This window comes from Bidens hawaiensis, unplaced genomic scaffold (genome assembly GCF_021521415.1).
Source record: "Bidens hawaiensis isolate Kalapana, Puna unplaced genomic scaffold, B.hawaiensis_p1.1 tig00030501_1, whole genome shotgun sequence".
Lineage (NCBI taxonomy): Eukaryota > Viridiplantae > Streptophyta > Magnoliopsida > Asterales > Asteraceae > Bidens > Bidens hawaiensis.
The window spans coordinates 61956-81518 of record NW_027495080.1 but is presented as its reverse complement, the minus strand read 5'-3'; the positions used below and the strand labels follow the sequence as shown (position 1 = coordinate 81518).

At 40.4% G+C, this 19563-nt stretch overlaps 2 protein-coding genes and 1 non-coding gene across 3 annotated transcripts in view; 2 read left to right on the top strand and 1 right to left on the bottom strand.

Annotated features, from left to right (window-relative positions):
* The window catches only part of LOC143580483 (uncharacterized), a 70009-nt gene that overhangs the window by 27878 nt on the left and 22568 nt on the right, over positions 1-19563 (bottom strand). The window lies entirely within an intron of this gene.
* Positions 11238-11309, top strand: TRNAT-UGU (transfer RNA threonine (anticodon UGU)). The gene has a single exon. It is a non-coding gene; the product is annotated as a tRNA-Thr (tRNA).
* LOC143580478 (non-specific lipid transfer protein GPI-anchored 19-like) lies at positions 12598-13889 on the top strand. The gene is made up of 3 exons (XM_077063486.1): positions 12598-12976; positions 13216-13350; positions 13698-13889. The coding sequence occupies exons 1-3, from the start codon at positions 12652-12654 to the stop codon at positions 13814-13816; spliced, it is 579 nt and encodes a 192-aa protein (XP_076919601.1). The 5' UTR covers positions 12598-12651; the 3' UTR covers positions 13817-13889.

The window sequence follows — 19563 nt, the reverse complement described above, 5'->3', positions numbered from 1 at the left end:
ACAAAGGGTCATGGTACTGAAGAGTGCACATCCTTGAAGGATATTATTGAGACATTTGTCAAGGATGGAAGACTTGCACATCTCGTGGCATCAATCAGGAAGGGAGGAAGGAATGACAACCGGTACAGAGGTAACGGACGGAAGCCCGTCGACATCAGCATCAACATGGTTCATGTTAAGGTCAGAGGAAGAAAAAGGCGAGTGACAGAACCATGCGCGTGGAAGGAAGCTGAGGTGCGCTTCCCGCGAGTGCCAGGAGGCCCCAGCAAAGAAGGCCCCATCGTCATCAGAAGCCAGCTGGGGCATTACATCACTTCCCGCACTCTTGCTGACAACGGCGCTTCGTCGACAGTGATGTACAGGCAGTTCTTTGATAAGCTGGATGATGAAGATAAAGAACGCTTGGAAACGGTCTACGCTTCAATGGAAGGGTTTGACGGCAGTACAGAAACCCCCCTGGGTATCCTATCTTTCCCCGTTACTCTTACTGATGGGAATCATTCACGCACAGAAGACGTGGATTTTGTCGTGATGAAAAAGCCACACCACACGTACGACATCCTATTCGGAAGAGACGGGATGGCAAGATTCAATGACGTGGTATCTTCAGTCCACGGCATGATGGGATGGCCAACAGCAGAGGGTGTAGCAATGATCTCTGGCATTCCCCAGGTATGCATTGCATCTGTCTCATCTAAACCCAAACCGAAAAAGGCTAAACCAACCATCACTGAACCGGAAAAATGGGCCTTCAATGGCAAATACCCCGACCAGGCCGTTACCATTGGACCAACAATCGTTGATCCCACCCGCACATTACTCAAACGCTTACTGCAGAAAAACGCTGACATCTTTGCGTGGGCACCAGCTGACATGACTGGTGTACCCCGAAGTAAGGCGGAGCATAAGCTCAAGTGCGATCCGGCTGTTACGCCAGTCGTACAAAAGCGTAGAGTAATGGGGCCTGAACAAACTAACGCGTGTAGAACCCAAGTCAAGGAACTCCTTGACGCAGGCATCGTACGCGTTAGTAGATATCAAACATGGGTTGCAAATCCCGTAATGGTACCGAAGAATGACAAACAATGGCGCATGTGCATAGATTTCAAAGATTTGAACAAAGCATGCCCCAAAGATTGTTATCCGTTACCAGAAATTGATCTCAAGGTGGATTCGTTGGCACCATTTCGCCTTAAATGCTTCTTGGATGCGTATAAGGGGTACCATCAAATCCACATGGCCATAGATGACCAGGACAAAACCGCATTTCGAACGCCCGATGGTACATTTTGTTATAAAATGATGCCATTCGGACTTAAGAATGCAGGGTCCACGTACCAACGACTAATGGACAAAGAGTTTCATGCCCAAATCGGGAGAAACTTGGAAGTCTATATGGATGATTTGGTCATCAAAAGCCTCGAGCCAGAAGCGATGTTGAAAGACATTGAAGAAACTTTCAACACGCTCCGAAAAATAAACATGAAGCTCAACCCGAGCAAGTGTTCATTTGGGATGGAAGAAGGGAAGTTCTTGGGAGTCATTGTTACTAAAGATGGCTTCAGAGCGAACCCTGAAAAGGTCGAAGCCACTGTTAAAATGGAATCACCTACCACCATCAAACAGGCTCAGACACTGAATGGACGACTAGTCGCACTTAATCGCTTCTTGGCAAACCATGCGGATAAGTCGTTTCCTTTCGTGTCAACATTGAGAAACTGCTTGAAGAAAACGCACTTCCGCTGGACACCAGAAGCGGAAGCAGCTTTTCAGGAGATTCGGTCACGCTTGATCGAACTTCCAACACTTACAGCACCACAAGCAGGAGAGGAGTTAATCCTATACCTTTCCGCAACAGATAGAGCAACCGGGGCAGTCCTGCTAGTAGAACGAAAGGGCATCCAGATGCCAATCTATTATGTTAGCCGTGTACTAACAGACGTAGAAACCCGGTACTCTACCCTCGAAAAATTAGTCTTAGCACTTATACACGCTTCACGCAGGTTAAGACGATATTTCCAGGGTCACCCAATTACCATTCTCACCAACTTCAAACTCTCAAACGTTCTAGGCAAACCCGAATTATCGGGACGTCTAGCCAAATGGGCAATTGAATTGGGAGAATATGCAATTAAGTACAAGCCAAGACCAGCCATAAAAGGCCAGGTCCTGGCCGATTTTATTGCAGAAGTCCCCGCTTCGCGGGAGAAAGAGTGCCAGGAGGAGGCTCAACCCTCCCCAGCACAGGACATCAACGATGTCTGGCGACTCTACACTGATGGAGCCGCCAGTAACGAGGGTTCAGGCGCAGGGTTAAAATTAACCAACCCAGCAGGCCAAGAATATACTTAAGCTATTCGGTTGGATTTTTCAAGTACGAATAACGAAGCCGAATACGAAGCATTCTTGGCCGGTTTGAGAATTGCGCGTAAGATGGGAGTGAAAAACTTGGAAGCCCACGTGGATTCCATGCTGGTGGCCAACCAAATAAATGGGACGTACACGGCTGTGAACGACACAATGGCCCTGTACCTCGCCCAGGCAAAAACCCTCATGCGTGATTTTAATGATTGTAAAGTCATACACGTCAAGCGCAGCGAAAACAAATCTGCGGATGCGTTAAGCAAGCTTGCGTCACTAGCCTTCACCCATTTGGGAAATGACATCTGCATTGAACTCCTCGAAGCACCATCAGTCCCGCACAAGGAAATTTGTGTCATCCAAACCGGTACAGAAACATGGATGACACCGATAATAAATTACCTTGCAGCAGGAACACTACCAGAGTCAAAAACACAGGCAAGAAAACTACGCTGTAAAGCACTAAATTATCAACTCATCAATGACAACCTTTACAGACGTAACTTTCTTGGCCCACTTTTAAGATGCGTGAACAACCAAGATGCTGACTACCTCTTAAGGGAAGTACACGAAGGCATCTGTGGAGTTCACGCAGGTCCCCGCGCTGTTGTGGCTAAACTGAACAATGCGGGATACTTTTGGACGGGGATGCATATGGATGCACTGGCATACATTAGAAAATGCAGGTCTTGTCAGCTTTACGCACCCAACACGCATCGCCCGAAGAACGAACTTGTTCCAGTCACTTCTTCGTGGCCAATTCAGAAGTGGGCCATCGATGTGACAGGCCCATTTCCCACAGCAGCAGGAAATGTTCAGTTCCTAGTGGTAGCCATCGATTACTTCACCAAGTGGATAGAAGCAAAACCTTTAGCCCAAACAACCGCAAAACATATCAAAAAATTTATTTGGGAATTTATTATCTGTCGTTTTGGACTTCCACAGAATCTGGTGAGCGATAACGGCACCAACTTTGCTGACAAGAAGCTACAGCAGTGGCTGAAAGAACTTAAAATCACCCACACCTTTACCTCAGTGGCACACCCGCAAGGTAATGGTGAGGTGGAAAGAGCAAACAAGAGCATCGTCGATGGCATAAAGAAAAGACTCTTGAGACACAGATCCGGCTGGGTGGACGAGCTCCCGCACGTCCTTTGGGCAAACAGAACGCTGAAAAAGGCCAGTACGGGGGAAACCCCGTTCAGTCTTACTTATGGCACTGAAGCCATGGTCCCAGTCGAAATTGGTTTACCCTCACCAAGGGTCTTGATCCAGCCAGAAGACAATGATGCGGAAAGACGGTTAGACCTTATGCTAACCGAGGAACGCAGAGACTTAGCCGCAGTGCGTGAAGAAAATTACAAACGACAAATGCAAAAGTACTACAACATGCGGGTAAAACTCTGCAACTTCAATGAAGGAGACTACATACTGCGTAACAACGAGGCTTCAAACTAAGAGCGCCCAGGAAAGCTGGCCCCGGTCTGGGAAGGGCCATACATTATCAAAGAAGTCCTGGGAAAAGGCGCATACCGGCTTGAAAGGCTCGATGGCACTCCTATCCCAAGAACATGGAATGGAGCTCAATTACGCAAATGTTATATGTAGATCAATTCCAAACTTGTAAAGAAAAGGCCTAGAGCCACTTCTAATGGAAATGATTCTCCTTACACAATGTGTTGATAGCCTTACCTTTAACTTATGAACTTCCCATGTGCCGGTATTCACCGCACCAATGTGTGAAGAAGTAAGTAGTTGCGTGTGGAAGGCGGCAAAACCCGCATAAACACAACGCTAAAAATGTTAAAAAGTTCTAAGGAAAACCTACACGCAGGCCAGATGTAAGTAAAGTTTAGCCATCCTTGTAAGTGCAAGTGACGGTCTTACCCGCACAATCACAAACAAGGAAGCAAAACTTCAACCTATCATCTACCACGTTCAAAGGTTAACTTATTCTGAACACTTAGAAAATTTCAAGGAAAAGATAAGGAAAACTTCCACGCAGGATAAATGTAAGTTTAGCCATCCTACTAAGTGCAAGTGACGGTCCTACCCGCACAATCATGAAAGAGGAAGCAAAAATAAACTTATAATTTACCATGTCAAAAAGTTAACTTATCTAAGTACTAAAGAAATTGCTAAGTGTAAACATGCGTTAAATAAACAAAGAAAAGGACAAACACATTCTTTATTTCATCAACTTGAATATTACAAACATTGCTGGGTATATACCCGCATACAAAAGAAGTACAAGAGCAAATATCTACGCTAGGGGTGGAAAGGGATCTTTTGGATCATGCTTCAGGACCACTCCCACTTGGACCCGCACCATCAGCAGAGTGTGACGGTTCAAGGAAAGCTCTAAGGACAGCAAGCCCATCATCAGCAGCAGCAATTTCATTTACCTTCTCCACCACCGGATGCGGGAAGGCAGCATACTGGTTCACTGCTTGGTCATAAATAGTTTCGGTATCCGCATTATACAAAGGGAAGTTGGAAGGCGGGACGCCTTTCTCAGCAAACCCTAGACCAAGCAGGAAGCCGGTCCGTTCCCCATCCTCATGAGAAGCGTTGAGGGCTGCGCTCATAGCATCGTCGTAAGATGTCTCTGAAAAGACCCGATGCACAACCTACAAAAAATGTACAAGTATAAGAACTTCTATTCTACAAAGGAAAGCGTGACGACATAAAGCTAAAATACCTGAGGCAACGCTTCTCGAAGAAGCCATTCCTTGGCAGCCAGAGCTTGGGTGCAGGCGCGTTCAGCTTCGTTCTTATTAAGATTGGCGAGAAGCACATCCTTTGCAGCGGCCTCTTCAACGCCCTTAAGCTTTCGCTCGGTCTGCGCAAGCACACCCCTCTGGTCCAGGATCTCTTGAAGCTTCTTCGCATCCTCCATAGCCAAGGCATCATGAGCCTGTTGAAGAGCCTCTAACTTAGCTTTAAGTTCTTCATTCTCCAGGCGGAGAGGCTCAGCAACAGCTTCAGCCTTGGTGGCCCTCTCGGTCGCGTTCCTCGCAGTCTCCTTAGCTAGCCGAAGCTGTTCGTTAACAGCTTGGGCAGCCTTGGAGCGGGCCTCGAGTCGCGCTTGAACCTCAACCTCGAGGGCCTTGAAGGCCTTCTCCTTCTCCGCAGATACTGCTTTCAGTTTTTGGTTCTCCTCCCGGAGAGCACGCGCCTGAGATATTTCTTTAACACGAGCTGCTTTCAACTTGTCGTTTTCACGACAAAGCAGCTCGACGCGTGGCTGCATCCGGGCCAGGAGAACCCGAAGCTCGTTGGTTAGCCTACCCTCCTGGTAGCTAACCATGGCTTCCCCCAACGCACCATGGGGAGCAGCGTGGCGAGCCCAGTCCACGCACTCCACAGGTGTGCGAAGGGTTGTTCCTCGGCGTATGTTCCATCTTGGAACATACACTTCATTGGAATCCGACACTGCAAAAGAAACAAAGCAGTTAGGAAAAGATGATAAAAATTACATAAAGGACAAAAGAACCCTACGCACCTGTAGGGTCGATCACAGGCCGATAGCCACCGAACCCATCACCTGAACCTAAGGGAAATCCATCCAAAAGGTCAGACAGATGGGAAGGTAACAAAGATCGGCGAGAAGCCCCGCGCGTACCTGAAGGTCTAGCCGTCGAGGCCGATGGCGGAGGCGGCATGGTTTCCGCCGCAGTCGATGGCGGAGGCATGGTGTCCACCACGGACGCCGCCGAAGAGTCAGCAGCAACAGTAACCGCCGGCTCGGTGAACGATGCTGTAAAAATTGCACTCACCGCCGGCGGTGACGTCATCTCGGCTGGAACAGTTGGCTCAAAAGATTGAGCAACTGGACCAGCGGAAGCAGGCGAAGGTGCCTGGGTCGACGCCTCAGGTAGGCTGACCGAGCCTACCGTCATTGGCGGAGAGGTACTCCCCTGCGCTCCACCCTGGAATGCGTCAACATCCACGCCTGCAGAAAGAAGACAAGTGTTAATAAATTTATGAAGTATGATAAATCTACAAAAAGAATGTTTATACTTACGGGTTTTCTTGAGCCTGAACGTACGGACGGGCGGGGACGAACCCGATGGAGCCGGTCTCTTGACGCCGGTCACCGTCGTCGTCGGCTCTCCGGAGGTAACAGTCGTAGCCTCCGGAGCAGTGGTCTTCTCACCACCGGGGTCCCCCGCCACCTCTTCAGTATCTGACTCGGTGTCAGATAGAAGCACCGGATCAGCTGTGGAGGCCACCTTCTCCTTCCCTTTCCCGCCGGCAGCCTTCTTCTTCCGCACTAGCGGAGGACCATCTGCGGATTCCTCAGAAGAAGACAGGATGTAAGGAATTCCAGCAGCGGGTACAGCATTGAGGGGTTCAGGATAGAATATCGCCTTACCTGGCCGCCGGTGGCTCAGGATCTCTTGGCCCGGCGGATAGACCTCCACAAACCGATCCGCCATCTATTCCAGGATGGGCAACTCGTTCTCATCTAGAGCACGAGTACCCATCCGCGCGGGACCGTCAGCTTCCCGCGGGTACAGGAGCGACTCCAAGTTGTTCCCCTCTGAGAAAATAAACAGTTAGAAAATAAACTCGTATAAGCAGAAAGAAACGGAGCATACCGTAAGGGATAGAGTTCGAACCGTATTCGAGGACGATTGGAACCTTTTGCGCGTCAGCCTCTTTCCACACTCGGCTCATCCCCAACATCACCATCCCGGACTCCGGAAACCGGAAAACCGGAGATTGGACCCGGGATATCCTCGAGAACCATTCCGCCTCCTGGTAGTTGGTGGCGTGAAGGCTCGGAATTGCTTGGCCATTTTTAAACTTCATGGCGATGGGGATGGCGCGGGCAGAAATGTAGAAAAACTCCTGCTTCCACGAACGGAGACTGCGCTCCGTTGCACAAATCTTCAAACCCTTGATGCGGGTTGTCAGTGTATACCACCCCTGGATGCACCTCCAAGTGTAGAAGGTCATCAGGCGGTCAACATGGGGCTCGAAGCCCAAAATCCGGCACACCCACTCGAAATGGCGAATCTTGGCGATTGCCATAGGGTGCAACTCGGTCAGATGAACGCCGTGCCTCTCAAGGACACGGTAAACAAACTTTGTCAACGGGAACCTAAGATTCCCATAGACAAAGAATGCTGCATAAACCCCGATCTTGCCTCTGGGGGCATCGTACACGGTCTGATGGGGTTCAGGAAACTCAGGCTCGAAAGGATCGAGCATGAACTTCCTAACAATGTACCGGTACTGATCGCCGGGCAGAGCACACTGGCACTCACCAGCAGTACTCTTGTCATCGACCGAAGACTCAAGATCACGAGAAGACATGGTGCAGAAAAAAAAAGAGAGCGATTTCGGGAAAATGCTAGCCTGAAAAGGGGAGTATTTGCCGGAAATCGCTAAAGAAGAAGAAGAGAAGGGTGGAAGTGTGGATTGCAAACAGCCCTCTCCTCCTTTATATACTAATCGCAATTAATGCGATGAATTTAATGCGGAGGAGAGAGAAATAGAAGGTGCAATGAAACTATGACACGTGGCAAAAAACAGGCTGGCAACAGCTGTTGACAGGACATGTGCCCGAAATTTCGCGGCCACGCGCCCGAAAAATCGCGCCCACGCGCCTGAAAAACATACTGGAATGACCATATAATGTCACGTCACCATAACTTCCTGCACGTCCTGACACAGTCAGAAGAAACCGTCGCACGACGTTTCAGACGTTTGGACTGTTTCTATCTTTCTACCAACTCTTCGAATTTTGAAATTCAAAATTCAAAAAAGATTCAAAAGTGAGCGGGAAAACACCCCTTACCTTGGCAAACAAGTAACCGTAAGACGGATGCGGGTACAGTGTTAAGGCAAAACCCTTCACATACCTAGCACCCGCAGAGAATTGAAGCCAAGAATACCTTGGCAATCAAGTAACTATAAGACAGGTGCGGGTACAGTGTTAAGGCAAAACCCTTCACATACCTAGCACCCGCAGAGAATTGAAACCAAGAAGGATCTTCTAGGCAATGCTTGCGGATAGAGGAATAACATCCCCGCATAACGGGAACGTCGAGAATTATATTGTTTGAAACTCCATAATGGAATTGGTGGTCTTAGCATAATTGATCACTATGTTGAAAACCACCAGAACCTCGTGGAGACTATATACAAGTAAGACTCAACGCTCCTGCCTTGCGAGAAGGTTACATACCTACCCGCATCATACCCAAAGACCAAGCAAAAAAATCGGGAATTTTTGCAAAGTGACATTAGGAAACCCGCGGGAAGAATCCCCACGGAGAACCTCAAAACTAAAAACCCTTTTCAAAACCCCTTGCTCAAAGTCCAAAAGTTCACCTCACTTTATTAAACATTCATGAGAAGAACATTGGACTGGGGGGACTTGAAGAGGCAGGTCCCAGCAGAGCCCAGTTGGTCCCGCAAGACTCACCTTGAACAGGGAAGTCTGCGCAAAGGCCATCTGCTTCCGCAGGACCCACCATGCTCATAGAACCTTACGCGCAGTACGCAAGCTGTACACGCAGGGAAAGCCTCCCAATGGTGAAGTACCCCGCCTGTTCCCGCAGTTGCGGATACAAGCCATCAGGGAAGGCTACCCGCAGACAGCAGGGCTACACGCACAAGACAATAGATACTTCAGTAGTCACATGAAGGAATGAGCAAGGCGGGAACAATCCCGCCAAAGTGAGCCAGTCCGTATGATTCTGAAAGATCTGTACTATACCTACCAAGGTATGGATAGGACAGACAATCTGATCAGAACAGCCCATGAGCCAATCACAGGGTGACAGCTCACCGACAACAGTACGAGGAGGAGCACCCTCTAGTACTGTTTGTCACTATTAGCCGCTGCCTACTCACCAACCCTAACTGCAGGGCGTGCGCAGCCTACAGTTGGTGAAATAGTGTTACTGTTGGCCGTAACCTATTCACCAACCAGCATGGCCTGCGTATAATCCACAGTAGGTAGGACGTGCATAATCTACAGTTGGAGGAATAGTGCAGCCGACATAGTTACTGTTGGTCGTAATCTATCCACCAACCAGTATGGCCTGTGCATAGTCCACTGTTGGTAGAACAGGAATACTATTCAGCCGGCTGTACCTTCTAGGAAACCTACATTCGGCTATAAATACTCCAACATCTTGGAATGGTAAGATCATCTGCTATCCAGTTATCTAGCAATCTCTTAATATACACTTATATTCAGAGCAACCTAGTCTGATTCTCACGCCGGAGGGTGGTCACAAGGAGGAACCCCCCCCCCCTTCTCAGTGACGAGCTTACGGTGTTTGTTTTGCAGGTCTCCTGAAGAACAGCCTTCTCAGCTAGATCTCATCCGTGGGAAACATTACTTAACCCCCAGATTATCTATAATCTGTACCGGGTCACTTAGTGTTTCTTCACATGGCAATTGCGACCTTCGGTTTGCAACGAAAGATGTAGTCACACAATCCCTTTGAATAATCTTATCTTGTGGCTTGAATTTCCAATCACAAAATTTGTGACCATTTTATGACCACCGGTGTTGCCATTGATTCATGGTTGCGAGTTGTGACTCGTGTTGTTGTGAAAGTCGACCCAGTATTCACATTTTTAATTCTAAAATGATGGTTATAAAAATTGTACAAGAATGATTAATAACTTGAGGTTTTTTAGGTATGATTGTATGAATAAAGAATCATTTAAAAAATACTTTATAATTCAACTAAATGATATTGGAGCCCAACTACACAGCCAGCAGCATAAACACCAATAGTATCAATCACAACTGCCCCACCTAAGTTGGTTCACCTTACCCTATCTAAATTTATTTATCTTTTAATTTCATTACTCAACAAGTCACCATCTTTTATTATTCGGCTTGATTTTTTAAATGAAATACATTTTAAACCTCATAAGTATATGCACATAGAGGGAATGAAATACAAATTTATTTTAATTGCGTGTCTTGTAAATTTAATTCAACTTTGATACGTAAAACGTCTCTCTTTCACGCTCTATTTGGACACTAATACAAACAAGTACAGTTTATGCCAGAATTATAAACTTTTTTTTAATTACGAGAATAACTTAAGCACGTTTACATATGAAATACTATTTCATATGTGATTCTCTAAATAGTTAAATCTATTAAGTAAAAAGAGTAAATTTCTAATCTCTTTTATTTCTCTCAACACTCCTATGTTTCTCTCATCTCTCTTTTTGATTCACTTGCATATACGGTATATGCATGTCACTGTGATACACGTACATATGCATACATGTGGTGTTCATCTAGTCGATTTAAATAATGAATCCAATCATAAAAAAATATAATATGCCCAAATTATGGACATGCATATCTAAAAGAAATTACAAATACAAAGGATTTTACAACACATACACATGTGCACACACCTAGTATATTAATTATTTACACAATGAATCTAGAAAAAAAAATGTTTTTTGTGTAAAATGCATAGCCAAAACACACATATACGTATGTTGGATTAATGCGAGGCCGACATGAAAAGAAAAGAGGTGAAGTGTGACGGCATGCTGGCCAAAATAGCGGTAGGTAGCAATGTAGCATCCCTCCGTCTTTTGGCAGGACAATATACAAGGAACAATAGCTAATTAGCATTAACGTTAATTCTCTTCCAATTCACAACTTATCAATCTTGATCATCAGGGATCTAGCAAGACGGAATGCAACATATCTTATAATCTGTTACCAAGAATTACCAGCGACTTGTATATGGATTAGTTATGCAACTACCATTACATAGAATAAAACACATAGCAGAACTGAAACAAATAGCAAAAGCAACACAGCTAGCATAACTAAAATATTTCATATTATTATCTTATAAAATTATAAAGATGCCCCTATAGCTCAGTGGTAGAGCGCCAGTCTTGTAAACTGGAGGTCTGTAGTTCGATCTTGCATGGGGGCATGTTTTTTCATTTTTTGTCGCTTTGAAAAAAACTTGTTGAAATTTTAAAGGAAACAAAAGTGAAGATAAAAGCATTTTCGTAAAATTGTTAAAATTATTATTAATATTGTTTAATTTATTGAAACGAAACTATTGGTAATTTTTTATAAAAATTTAGTTAGCAACTCCCCAAACACTCTTCAGGCATGCACATTCGGTTTAAACTTTAAACATCAATCTTTACATGTTTTAACCGTCAATATTAAATAATGGGTTTGAATTTTCAATAATTAACCAAAAACCAACATCTTTTAATATTACTTTTAATAAAATGTTGGCTACCCAAACGGCCAAACTATATGTTATATTCAAACCAAAGATTGACATCCCCAAGTCTCTCCCTATAAATACATCCCATTAATCACACAACACCATAAGCCATCAAGCACACTTAGGTGTTGTTTGTTTTTTCTCAGAAGCACTTCTCCACCTCTTTTATCTGCATTGAGAAGAGGGCGCGCAGACGTTGGGCTCTGCAGTGTGTTTGTTTTTTCGAAGACGTTTCATTAAAAAACGTCTGCGCGCCCTCTTCTCCCAGAAGTGTTGGTATTGCTACTTCTCACCTCTTCTAACCCAATTTCTTTCCATCATTCTTCTTATTCCATCAGAACTCCCAAACCCTAATCCCCTCCTCTCTCCACTGCTGCCCAACTCCCCCACCGAACCCCGTCGCTCCACTGCCGCCCTACTCCCCCACCGTTGCAACCCCGTCGCTCCACTGCTTCAGCGCCGCCGCCCCACCGCTGCAACCCTGCCGCCGCCTTTCTACCTCCTCTGGTGCATTCCGACTGTATTCATACAGTAAGGACCAAATAGAAACATATAATAATAATAATAATAATAATAATAATAATAATAATTGTTTCTTCCAGTGCTGAATTGGAAGAAGTCAACGTCATCTTCTTATTCGTTGACTTACCTGAACACAGTACCTGATGGAGATTGAATGCTTATTAATTGATTTATAGTTTATGTATTGATTTGTTATTCTTTTGATTCAGATTGAAGTTGTTTAATAATGTTGTTGATCAATTAATATGTATGTTTCACTCATGCCATTGCTAGTTTGCTAACAAAAGAGAAATTATTATTATCAGCTTATTTTAGCAGTCTGCAGATGTTAAAAAACAAACAATCTTCTTGTTACAGACTGCAGAGTTTTGGTCCACCTCTTCTGCTACAGATGTTGACAGATGTGGTTTCGCAGTCTTCTGACATTTTACCTCTGAAAAACAAACAGCACCTTAATAATCACATACATACACATTTAATCATTTACCAAAAATTCAATCTTAGCTAGCCAATGGCTCTAAAAGGGCAAGAAGTCGTGGGTTCGGTCCTGGTCCTAATGGTCATGGTTTGGGGTGGAGCCCGGGCTCAATCAAGCACTTGCATCAACTCACTCATGAGTTTGTCTCCGTGTTTGAACTTTGTTAGCGGGAACTCGTCTACTCCATCATCGGCATGCTGCTCGCAGCTCGCGACTGTGGTGCAGATACAGCCGCGTTGCCTTTGCTCTTTGCTTAATGGCAACATCCCCAATATCGGTGTTACGATTAATCAAACTCTTGCCGTGACACTGCCTGGTGCTTGTAATGTGCAAACTCCTCCGGTTACTTTGTGCAATGGTATGAGTTTTTTCCTTCATTTTTGAAATATGTTTAAAAAAAAATTTAAGGGTAACAAGTTATTACTTTAAATATTCTTTTCAACAATACTCTAGATAAGTTAAAACTTTTTCGTGTTTTTATGACATATGTGGGTACTTTAATATACGAATAAGGAATTGTTTATTATTATTATTATTATTATTATTATTATATTAACGGCTTAATATTTTATTAATTTCATAATTTTTATTTGGTAGGAGTTGCTAATGGACCCGCTAGTGGACCTGCTAGTGCCCCTACAAGTTCTGAAGTTGCCCCGTCGGGAGAGACTTCAGAAGGAACCCCTGAAGTTCAAGCTCCTGCCACGCCGTTAACACCAACTACTCCTTCAGGTAATATGCTAGACGGATAGTTTTTATAGGGTTATGTTATTCTCGTACAGTCGTACGTTGTAGTCCCAAATATTATTTAATGCACATAACATTTAAAATTTATATTCATAAACTTGGATTATTGAAAAATAAAGTTTTATTAACTTTCTAGTTTTAATTATTCATAATGAACAATTTACTAAATTAATTTTCAATGTTCAACCCATATCAGTCCAACCTGTCCACTTTCATAAGTCATAACCCACTAAAGATTTTTATGTTTCAATCCGAATTCATTTTGATCAAATGAGCAACTCTTGTGTCCCAACCAGCCATACCGCTTTAATAATTTGAATTCGCATGATCAGGATCAGGGTCGGGATCAAAGACAACACCATCGACAAACAACAACGCATCAGATGGAAGCAAATTTGGAGCACCAACTTACCTTCTGCTTCTAGTTTTTTTCTTTGGAATGAAATTTTAAGAATGTTGTGATTGTTAAAGAGCTTGTTATTGGTTTATTTTGTATTTCACTGCACGATTTGTTTCATTTGTTTCTATGTGTGATTAAGATTTCGATTTGTTTTTTCTGTAATACTTATATGTTTTCTCTTTTATCCTAGTATTGAAATTACATCTTGTAACTATGTTATATGTTTTCATATAGTTCAATATCGTATATAAATATCTATCATGGCCGAGATGAAAGAGTTTTTTTATTTTAAAAACATCTTTATTTTGATTATTTTAAGAGAGAGAGAGAGAGAGAGAGTTTTTATTTTAAAAATATCTTTATTTTGATTATTAAATAAATAGATGTATAAATTTACAAAACTACCCTCGATTTAACAAGAAAACTTAACTGAGTTACGATCAAAGGAATTACCCGAAAAGTAATTAAGAATTAAGTAGCATAGAATACAATTATAACATAAGATGAGTAGGTAGCAAGTTATGAGTAAAAAAACTCTAGTAATATATCTCAAACCTTATATTCCATATAAATTATGTATTACTGTTAATTCGTCACTCAATTCTGAATTTTCAAATCTAACACCTATCGAGACAGAAGCTTAGGTATACCTAACTTGGTTGGCTTCTTATATGTTATAATCCGGTCTAAAAGCTATCTGGGTTTGGTAATACACATTACCCGTTTATTTTCTTTATTATAAAATTGTTTCTTAATTATAAATAATATTTTATTTTAATAAAATAGGATATTAATTTTTAGTATACCCCTATTTTATAGGATTTTCATATCAAATATTTTATGAAATTAAATTTTAATATAATGAGATGTTATAACCCGTAGGAGCTATCTTAGTTTGGTGAGACCTTTACCCATGAATTCGGGTCAAATGCGTGAGAAACCTTCATTTACAAATAAAGCAATCTGATGGCTTGAGAGAATGGTTGTTTTACATTTTTCGTTTTTTAATATTTATTTTCTGGATTTTAATTTTCTTGATTGCAAGAAAGTTAATAATATACTTAGGGTTTGATGTTGAAAGAGTTTCATAAATAAATGATATGTTATAACCCGTTTAAAAAACTATCTGGATTTGGTGACCCATTTATGTTTTTTACTATAAAATTGTTTATTAATTATAAATAATATCTTTTTCTTTTTAAATTGGATATTAAATTTTAGTATATCTCTATTTTATAGGATCTTCATATCAAATAATTGGTAAAATTAATTTTTGATTTAATGAGATGTTATAACTCGTTTAAGAGTTATCTTGTTTTGGTAAGATCCATACCCATGAATTTAGGTTAAATCAATGAGAGGTCTCCATTTAAAAATCAAGCAATCTGGTGGCTTCCATAAAAAGGGGGAGCGACCACATCGCGACACGTAGGATTTTAGGGTTTTCGTTTATATATATTATTATATAAAATCCTATGTGTCGCGATGTGGTGGCTCCCCTTTTTTATGGAAGCCATCAGATTGTTTGATTTTTAAATGGAGACCTCTCATTGATTTAACCCAAATTCATGGGTATGGGTCTTACCAAAACCAGATAGCTCTTAAACGGGTTATAACATCTCATTAAATTAAAAATTAATCTTACTAATTATTTGATATGAAAATCCTATAAAATAGGGACATACTAAAATTTAATATCCAATTTAAAAAGAAAAAGATATTATATATAATTAATAAACAATTTTATAGTAAAAAACATAAACAGGTCATGGGTCACCAAATCCAGATAGTTGTTTAAACGGGTTATAACATATCATTTATTTATGAAACTCTTTCGTTATCAAACCCTAAGTATATTATTACTTTCTTACAATCAAGAAAATTAAAATCCAGAAAATAAATATTAAAAAACGAAAAATGTAAAACAACCATTCTCTTAAGCCATCAGATTGCTTTATAATTTGTAAATGAAGGCTTCTCACGCATTTAACTCTAATTCAAGGGTAAAGGTTTCACCAAACCCATATAGCTCTTAAACGGGTTGTAACATCTCATTATATTAAAAATTAATCTCATCAAATATTTGATATGAAAATCCTATAAAATAGGGATATACTAAAAATTAATATCCTATTTTATTAAAAAAAGATATTACTTATAATTAAGAAACAATTTTATAATAAATAAAATAAACGGGTAATGGGTATCACCAAACCCAGATAGCTTTTAAACCGGATTATAACATATCATTTATTTGTGAAACCATTTCATCATCAAACCTCAAATATATTAATTATTAATTTTCTTACAATAAATAACATTAAAATCCAAATATACATATATAAATATTAAAAACGAACAATGTAAAACAACCCCCGTAATACGGGGGATAAAATCTAGTATATATATATATATATATATATATATATATATGCAATTCTTGATTTCACTTAAAATGCATTTAAAAACAGAACACATTTAGCAACTATACAACTAACTTAACCAATGGCACCAAAAGGGACCAACATGGGTCTAGTCTTGACCCTATTGATCATGCGATGGGGTGCGGCCATGGCTCAATCCGGCTGCACCACTTCACTCACTGACTTAGCCCCATGCCTAAACTACACATCAAGGAACTCATCGTTTCCGTCCTCTTCTTGTTGCTTACAGCTATCTAAAGTTGTGCAAGCTCAATCACAATGTTTCTGCTCGCTACTAAACAACACTGGGCCAATCTTGGGTTGCCGATGAATCGAACATTAGCTTTATCTTTCCCTCGTGTTTGTAACATACAAACTCCACCGGCTGGCCAATGCAATGATAATGTTTCATTTGTTACTTTTAATATTTATCTAAACTGATTATTTAATATTACAAAATTAAATTACGTTTTTATTTAAACTATAAGTTTTTTATAATTTGCCCAATGACTAAACGGTATGGATGAAACTTTACATGTTCAAGTATCAAGATAATATGTTATTATATTATGACATCGTCTTTATGTATTCGTTATTTTGGTGCGATCTTTGACACTGCTAGAATACTGACTTTTATCAACGGATATCCATCGTTGATATCCCTTGGTAAAACACTTACACCCGGTTTTCCAGTAAGCCTAGACCAGCAAGTCCTGCTTTCAATGACGGATATTTTTCGTTGGCAAAGTCCTTTGTTTTGTAGTGTAAATGAAAACTCGGACATTCCAGTAGGATCCAATAATCTTATTGTTTGTAGGTGTAGCTAACAGACCGCATATTCAACGGTGGATTCTTCAATGAGTAATTCTCCATCGAATTCTTCTTCCTCGCTAATCACTCAATATTTTTTTACACAATAAAGTCACTCTACATGTTAAATTTTAATAATAAAACGATGACAAAAAAAACTTGGAACCAATATTTTTTATTCTTTTTCTTATATGTCCTTTTTTTCTTTCTTATGTGACTTATATTTTCTTTATCATGGTTATTTATTTGTTATAAGTTGTTTTTAAAATTAAACTTTATGGTTTTGTTCAAATTTAACATCTAGTGGGACTTTAATGTGCAAAACTTATGTTAAAAAACCTTTTTGAGAAATTAAAAACACAAAGCATGTTGATATTTATGACGTTCGCCCCAAATATATTTAAAGTGAATATTTCTTACAAAAAATATTTGAAAAATGATTAAAGGAAAAGTGCAGGAGGAAAAAAGTCGAGCACCGGCACTAACGCATCAAATGGAACAAGGGCACGCTCATATATACCGATATTGGCTCTTTTCATTGCATTGTGTGCATCTACTGTGGCAAAGTTTTAAACTATATAGTATATATCGTGCATTTCTAGAGTAATACATGAGAATACATTGATGTATCATGCATCGAAACTCTGAATAAATGGTACTTATGTATGTGACCTTTTTGTAAATCATTGATGATGTTAATGGCGCATAAAACGTTCCTTGGACATTTTGTTGGGTAGAGAGTGATGTTGATAATCATTTCACGATGATCAATCATTGAAATGAACACGATAAACTAAAGAAATGATTGTCTTCAACCTGTAATCAAGGTTGAAACTAGAAAATAAGAGTGTCTATATGGTTTAGGGGTGTTCATGGTTCGGTTTCGAACCGTGAAACCGACCAAACCGGACATCGGTTTGGTTTCGCGGTCGGTTTTTTTGTTTAAATTTCGGTCGGTCGGTTTTAGAATTTTTAAACCGTAACAAACGGTTTGGTTTATGGTTTAGACCGGAAACCGGCCGTATAAAACCAGACCGGACCGTTAGATTTGACAATACATGTTTTAGTTTTTTATATATGTTTTATATTCAGTTTGCTTGCTGTTTAAAACGGGTTTAACTAAAATAAATCTAAGGCTAGTAGTTTATTTGGAATGTACTTAGGATAAAATTTGACAATATCTATTTTAACTTTTCATGTTTAACTGTGTATTATATAGATTTAATCCTTAATTAAGTTTTTATTCCTTATACATTGCATTACAATTACTTCAATATTTATTATTAGTCATTACACTACCATTATTTCTTAGTTGTTTGATTCAAATAAAAATAAAAAGATAAATGTAATGTTATGGCAGTCAGTTGACAATTGATTTTCATAAAACGAAAGACTAATAAGCTTAAACCGTGAAACCAAATCGGAACCAAACCGTTAGTAACGGTTTAGTTTGGTTCGGTTTTAATTTCCAACGGTTCGGTTTTGGTTTTTGAAGATTAAAAACCGTTACTAACGGTTTGGTTACGGTTTAACCTAAAAACCGTAAAAACCAGACCGCGAACACCCCTAATATGATTTATGAACCATCGACTAATTATTAATGGCACATAATGGTCTAGTGTGACACCTAGAATTTGTATATCGGATAATGAGTTTTATTGCGAAAATTTGACTATTTTTTCAAATTGAACACGTGAAAATGTCATATGATTTAAAAGGTGTGAAGATTACAAGGTCTATTGACAATTAAAAAGATTATATCTTAATTCCCTATATAACTCATTTAATTTGACACTTTGTAATAACAACCAGCACTTCTCAAGGACCTGTGTTCGACAATCCGCCTCAAGACTTGATCTTGATCTACCTCATGCTTGATGTATTTAACCTGAAAGTATATGTTTAACAACTATTAGCTATTGCTAAGTAAGAACACATGCAAAACTAATCAAAGCAACATTTTAACACAAAAAATCATTGTCAGAAACTTGTCCCATATAACGGGCGCTCTTAAACCATCTCCGGTGCAATGTACTTAGCACGCATTTGGTGAGTGGCTGATGATTTGAAAGAGAGCTAGAGACAAGAAATAGAATGGGTTTTGCATGTAAGGATGGAGAGAGAACATGGAGAAAGTGTTTATGAATTGTGAGTGTAAAGAAATTAATAAAGAGAGAGAGAGAGAGTAAAGAAAAAGACACTGGATGTGATGAAATGATTTTTACTCACTCTTAAGGTTGGTCTTAGTGATCGAAGTATATGATTGTTTCATTAGTTTGCATTAGGGTCACTAACCAACATTTGTTTGTCCTAATTTATTTTATCAACTAGGGTCAAAGTTTTTTACTATGCTCATATTTCTCTTAACTCGACATCCAGATTTTTGGTTAGGCGAGTTAGATCTCATAAATAATGATAGCTTGACGTCGCAACCGGTAAAACTAGTAGCTACAAACGTTTAAAATTAAAAATCTCGGGTCGGTCGAAAGACATAATAATAATAATAATAATAGTTAGTTACATATATAAAATAAAAATAAAAATAAAAACTTATGGGCTTTGAAA

Excerpts from the sequence above, each read along its gene's own strand:
- LOC143580478 (XM_077063486.1), top strand. The coding sequence starts at position 12,652 with ATGGCTCTAAAAGGGCAAGAAGTCGTGGGTTCGGTCCTGGTCCTAATG. Across the intron at positions 12,977-13,215 it reads TCCGGTTACTTTGTGCAATG|GAGTTGCTAATGGACCCGCT; the intron begins GTATGAGTTTTT and ends TTTATTTGGTAG. Across the intron at positions 13,351-13,697 it reads AACACCAACTACTCCTTCAG|GATCAGGGTCGGGATCAAAG; the intron begins GTAATATGCTAG and ends TCGCATGATCAG.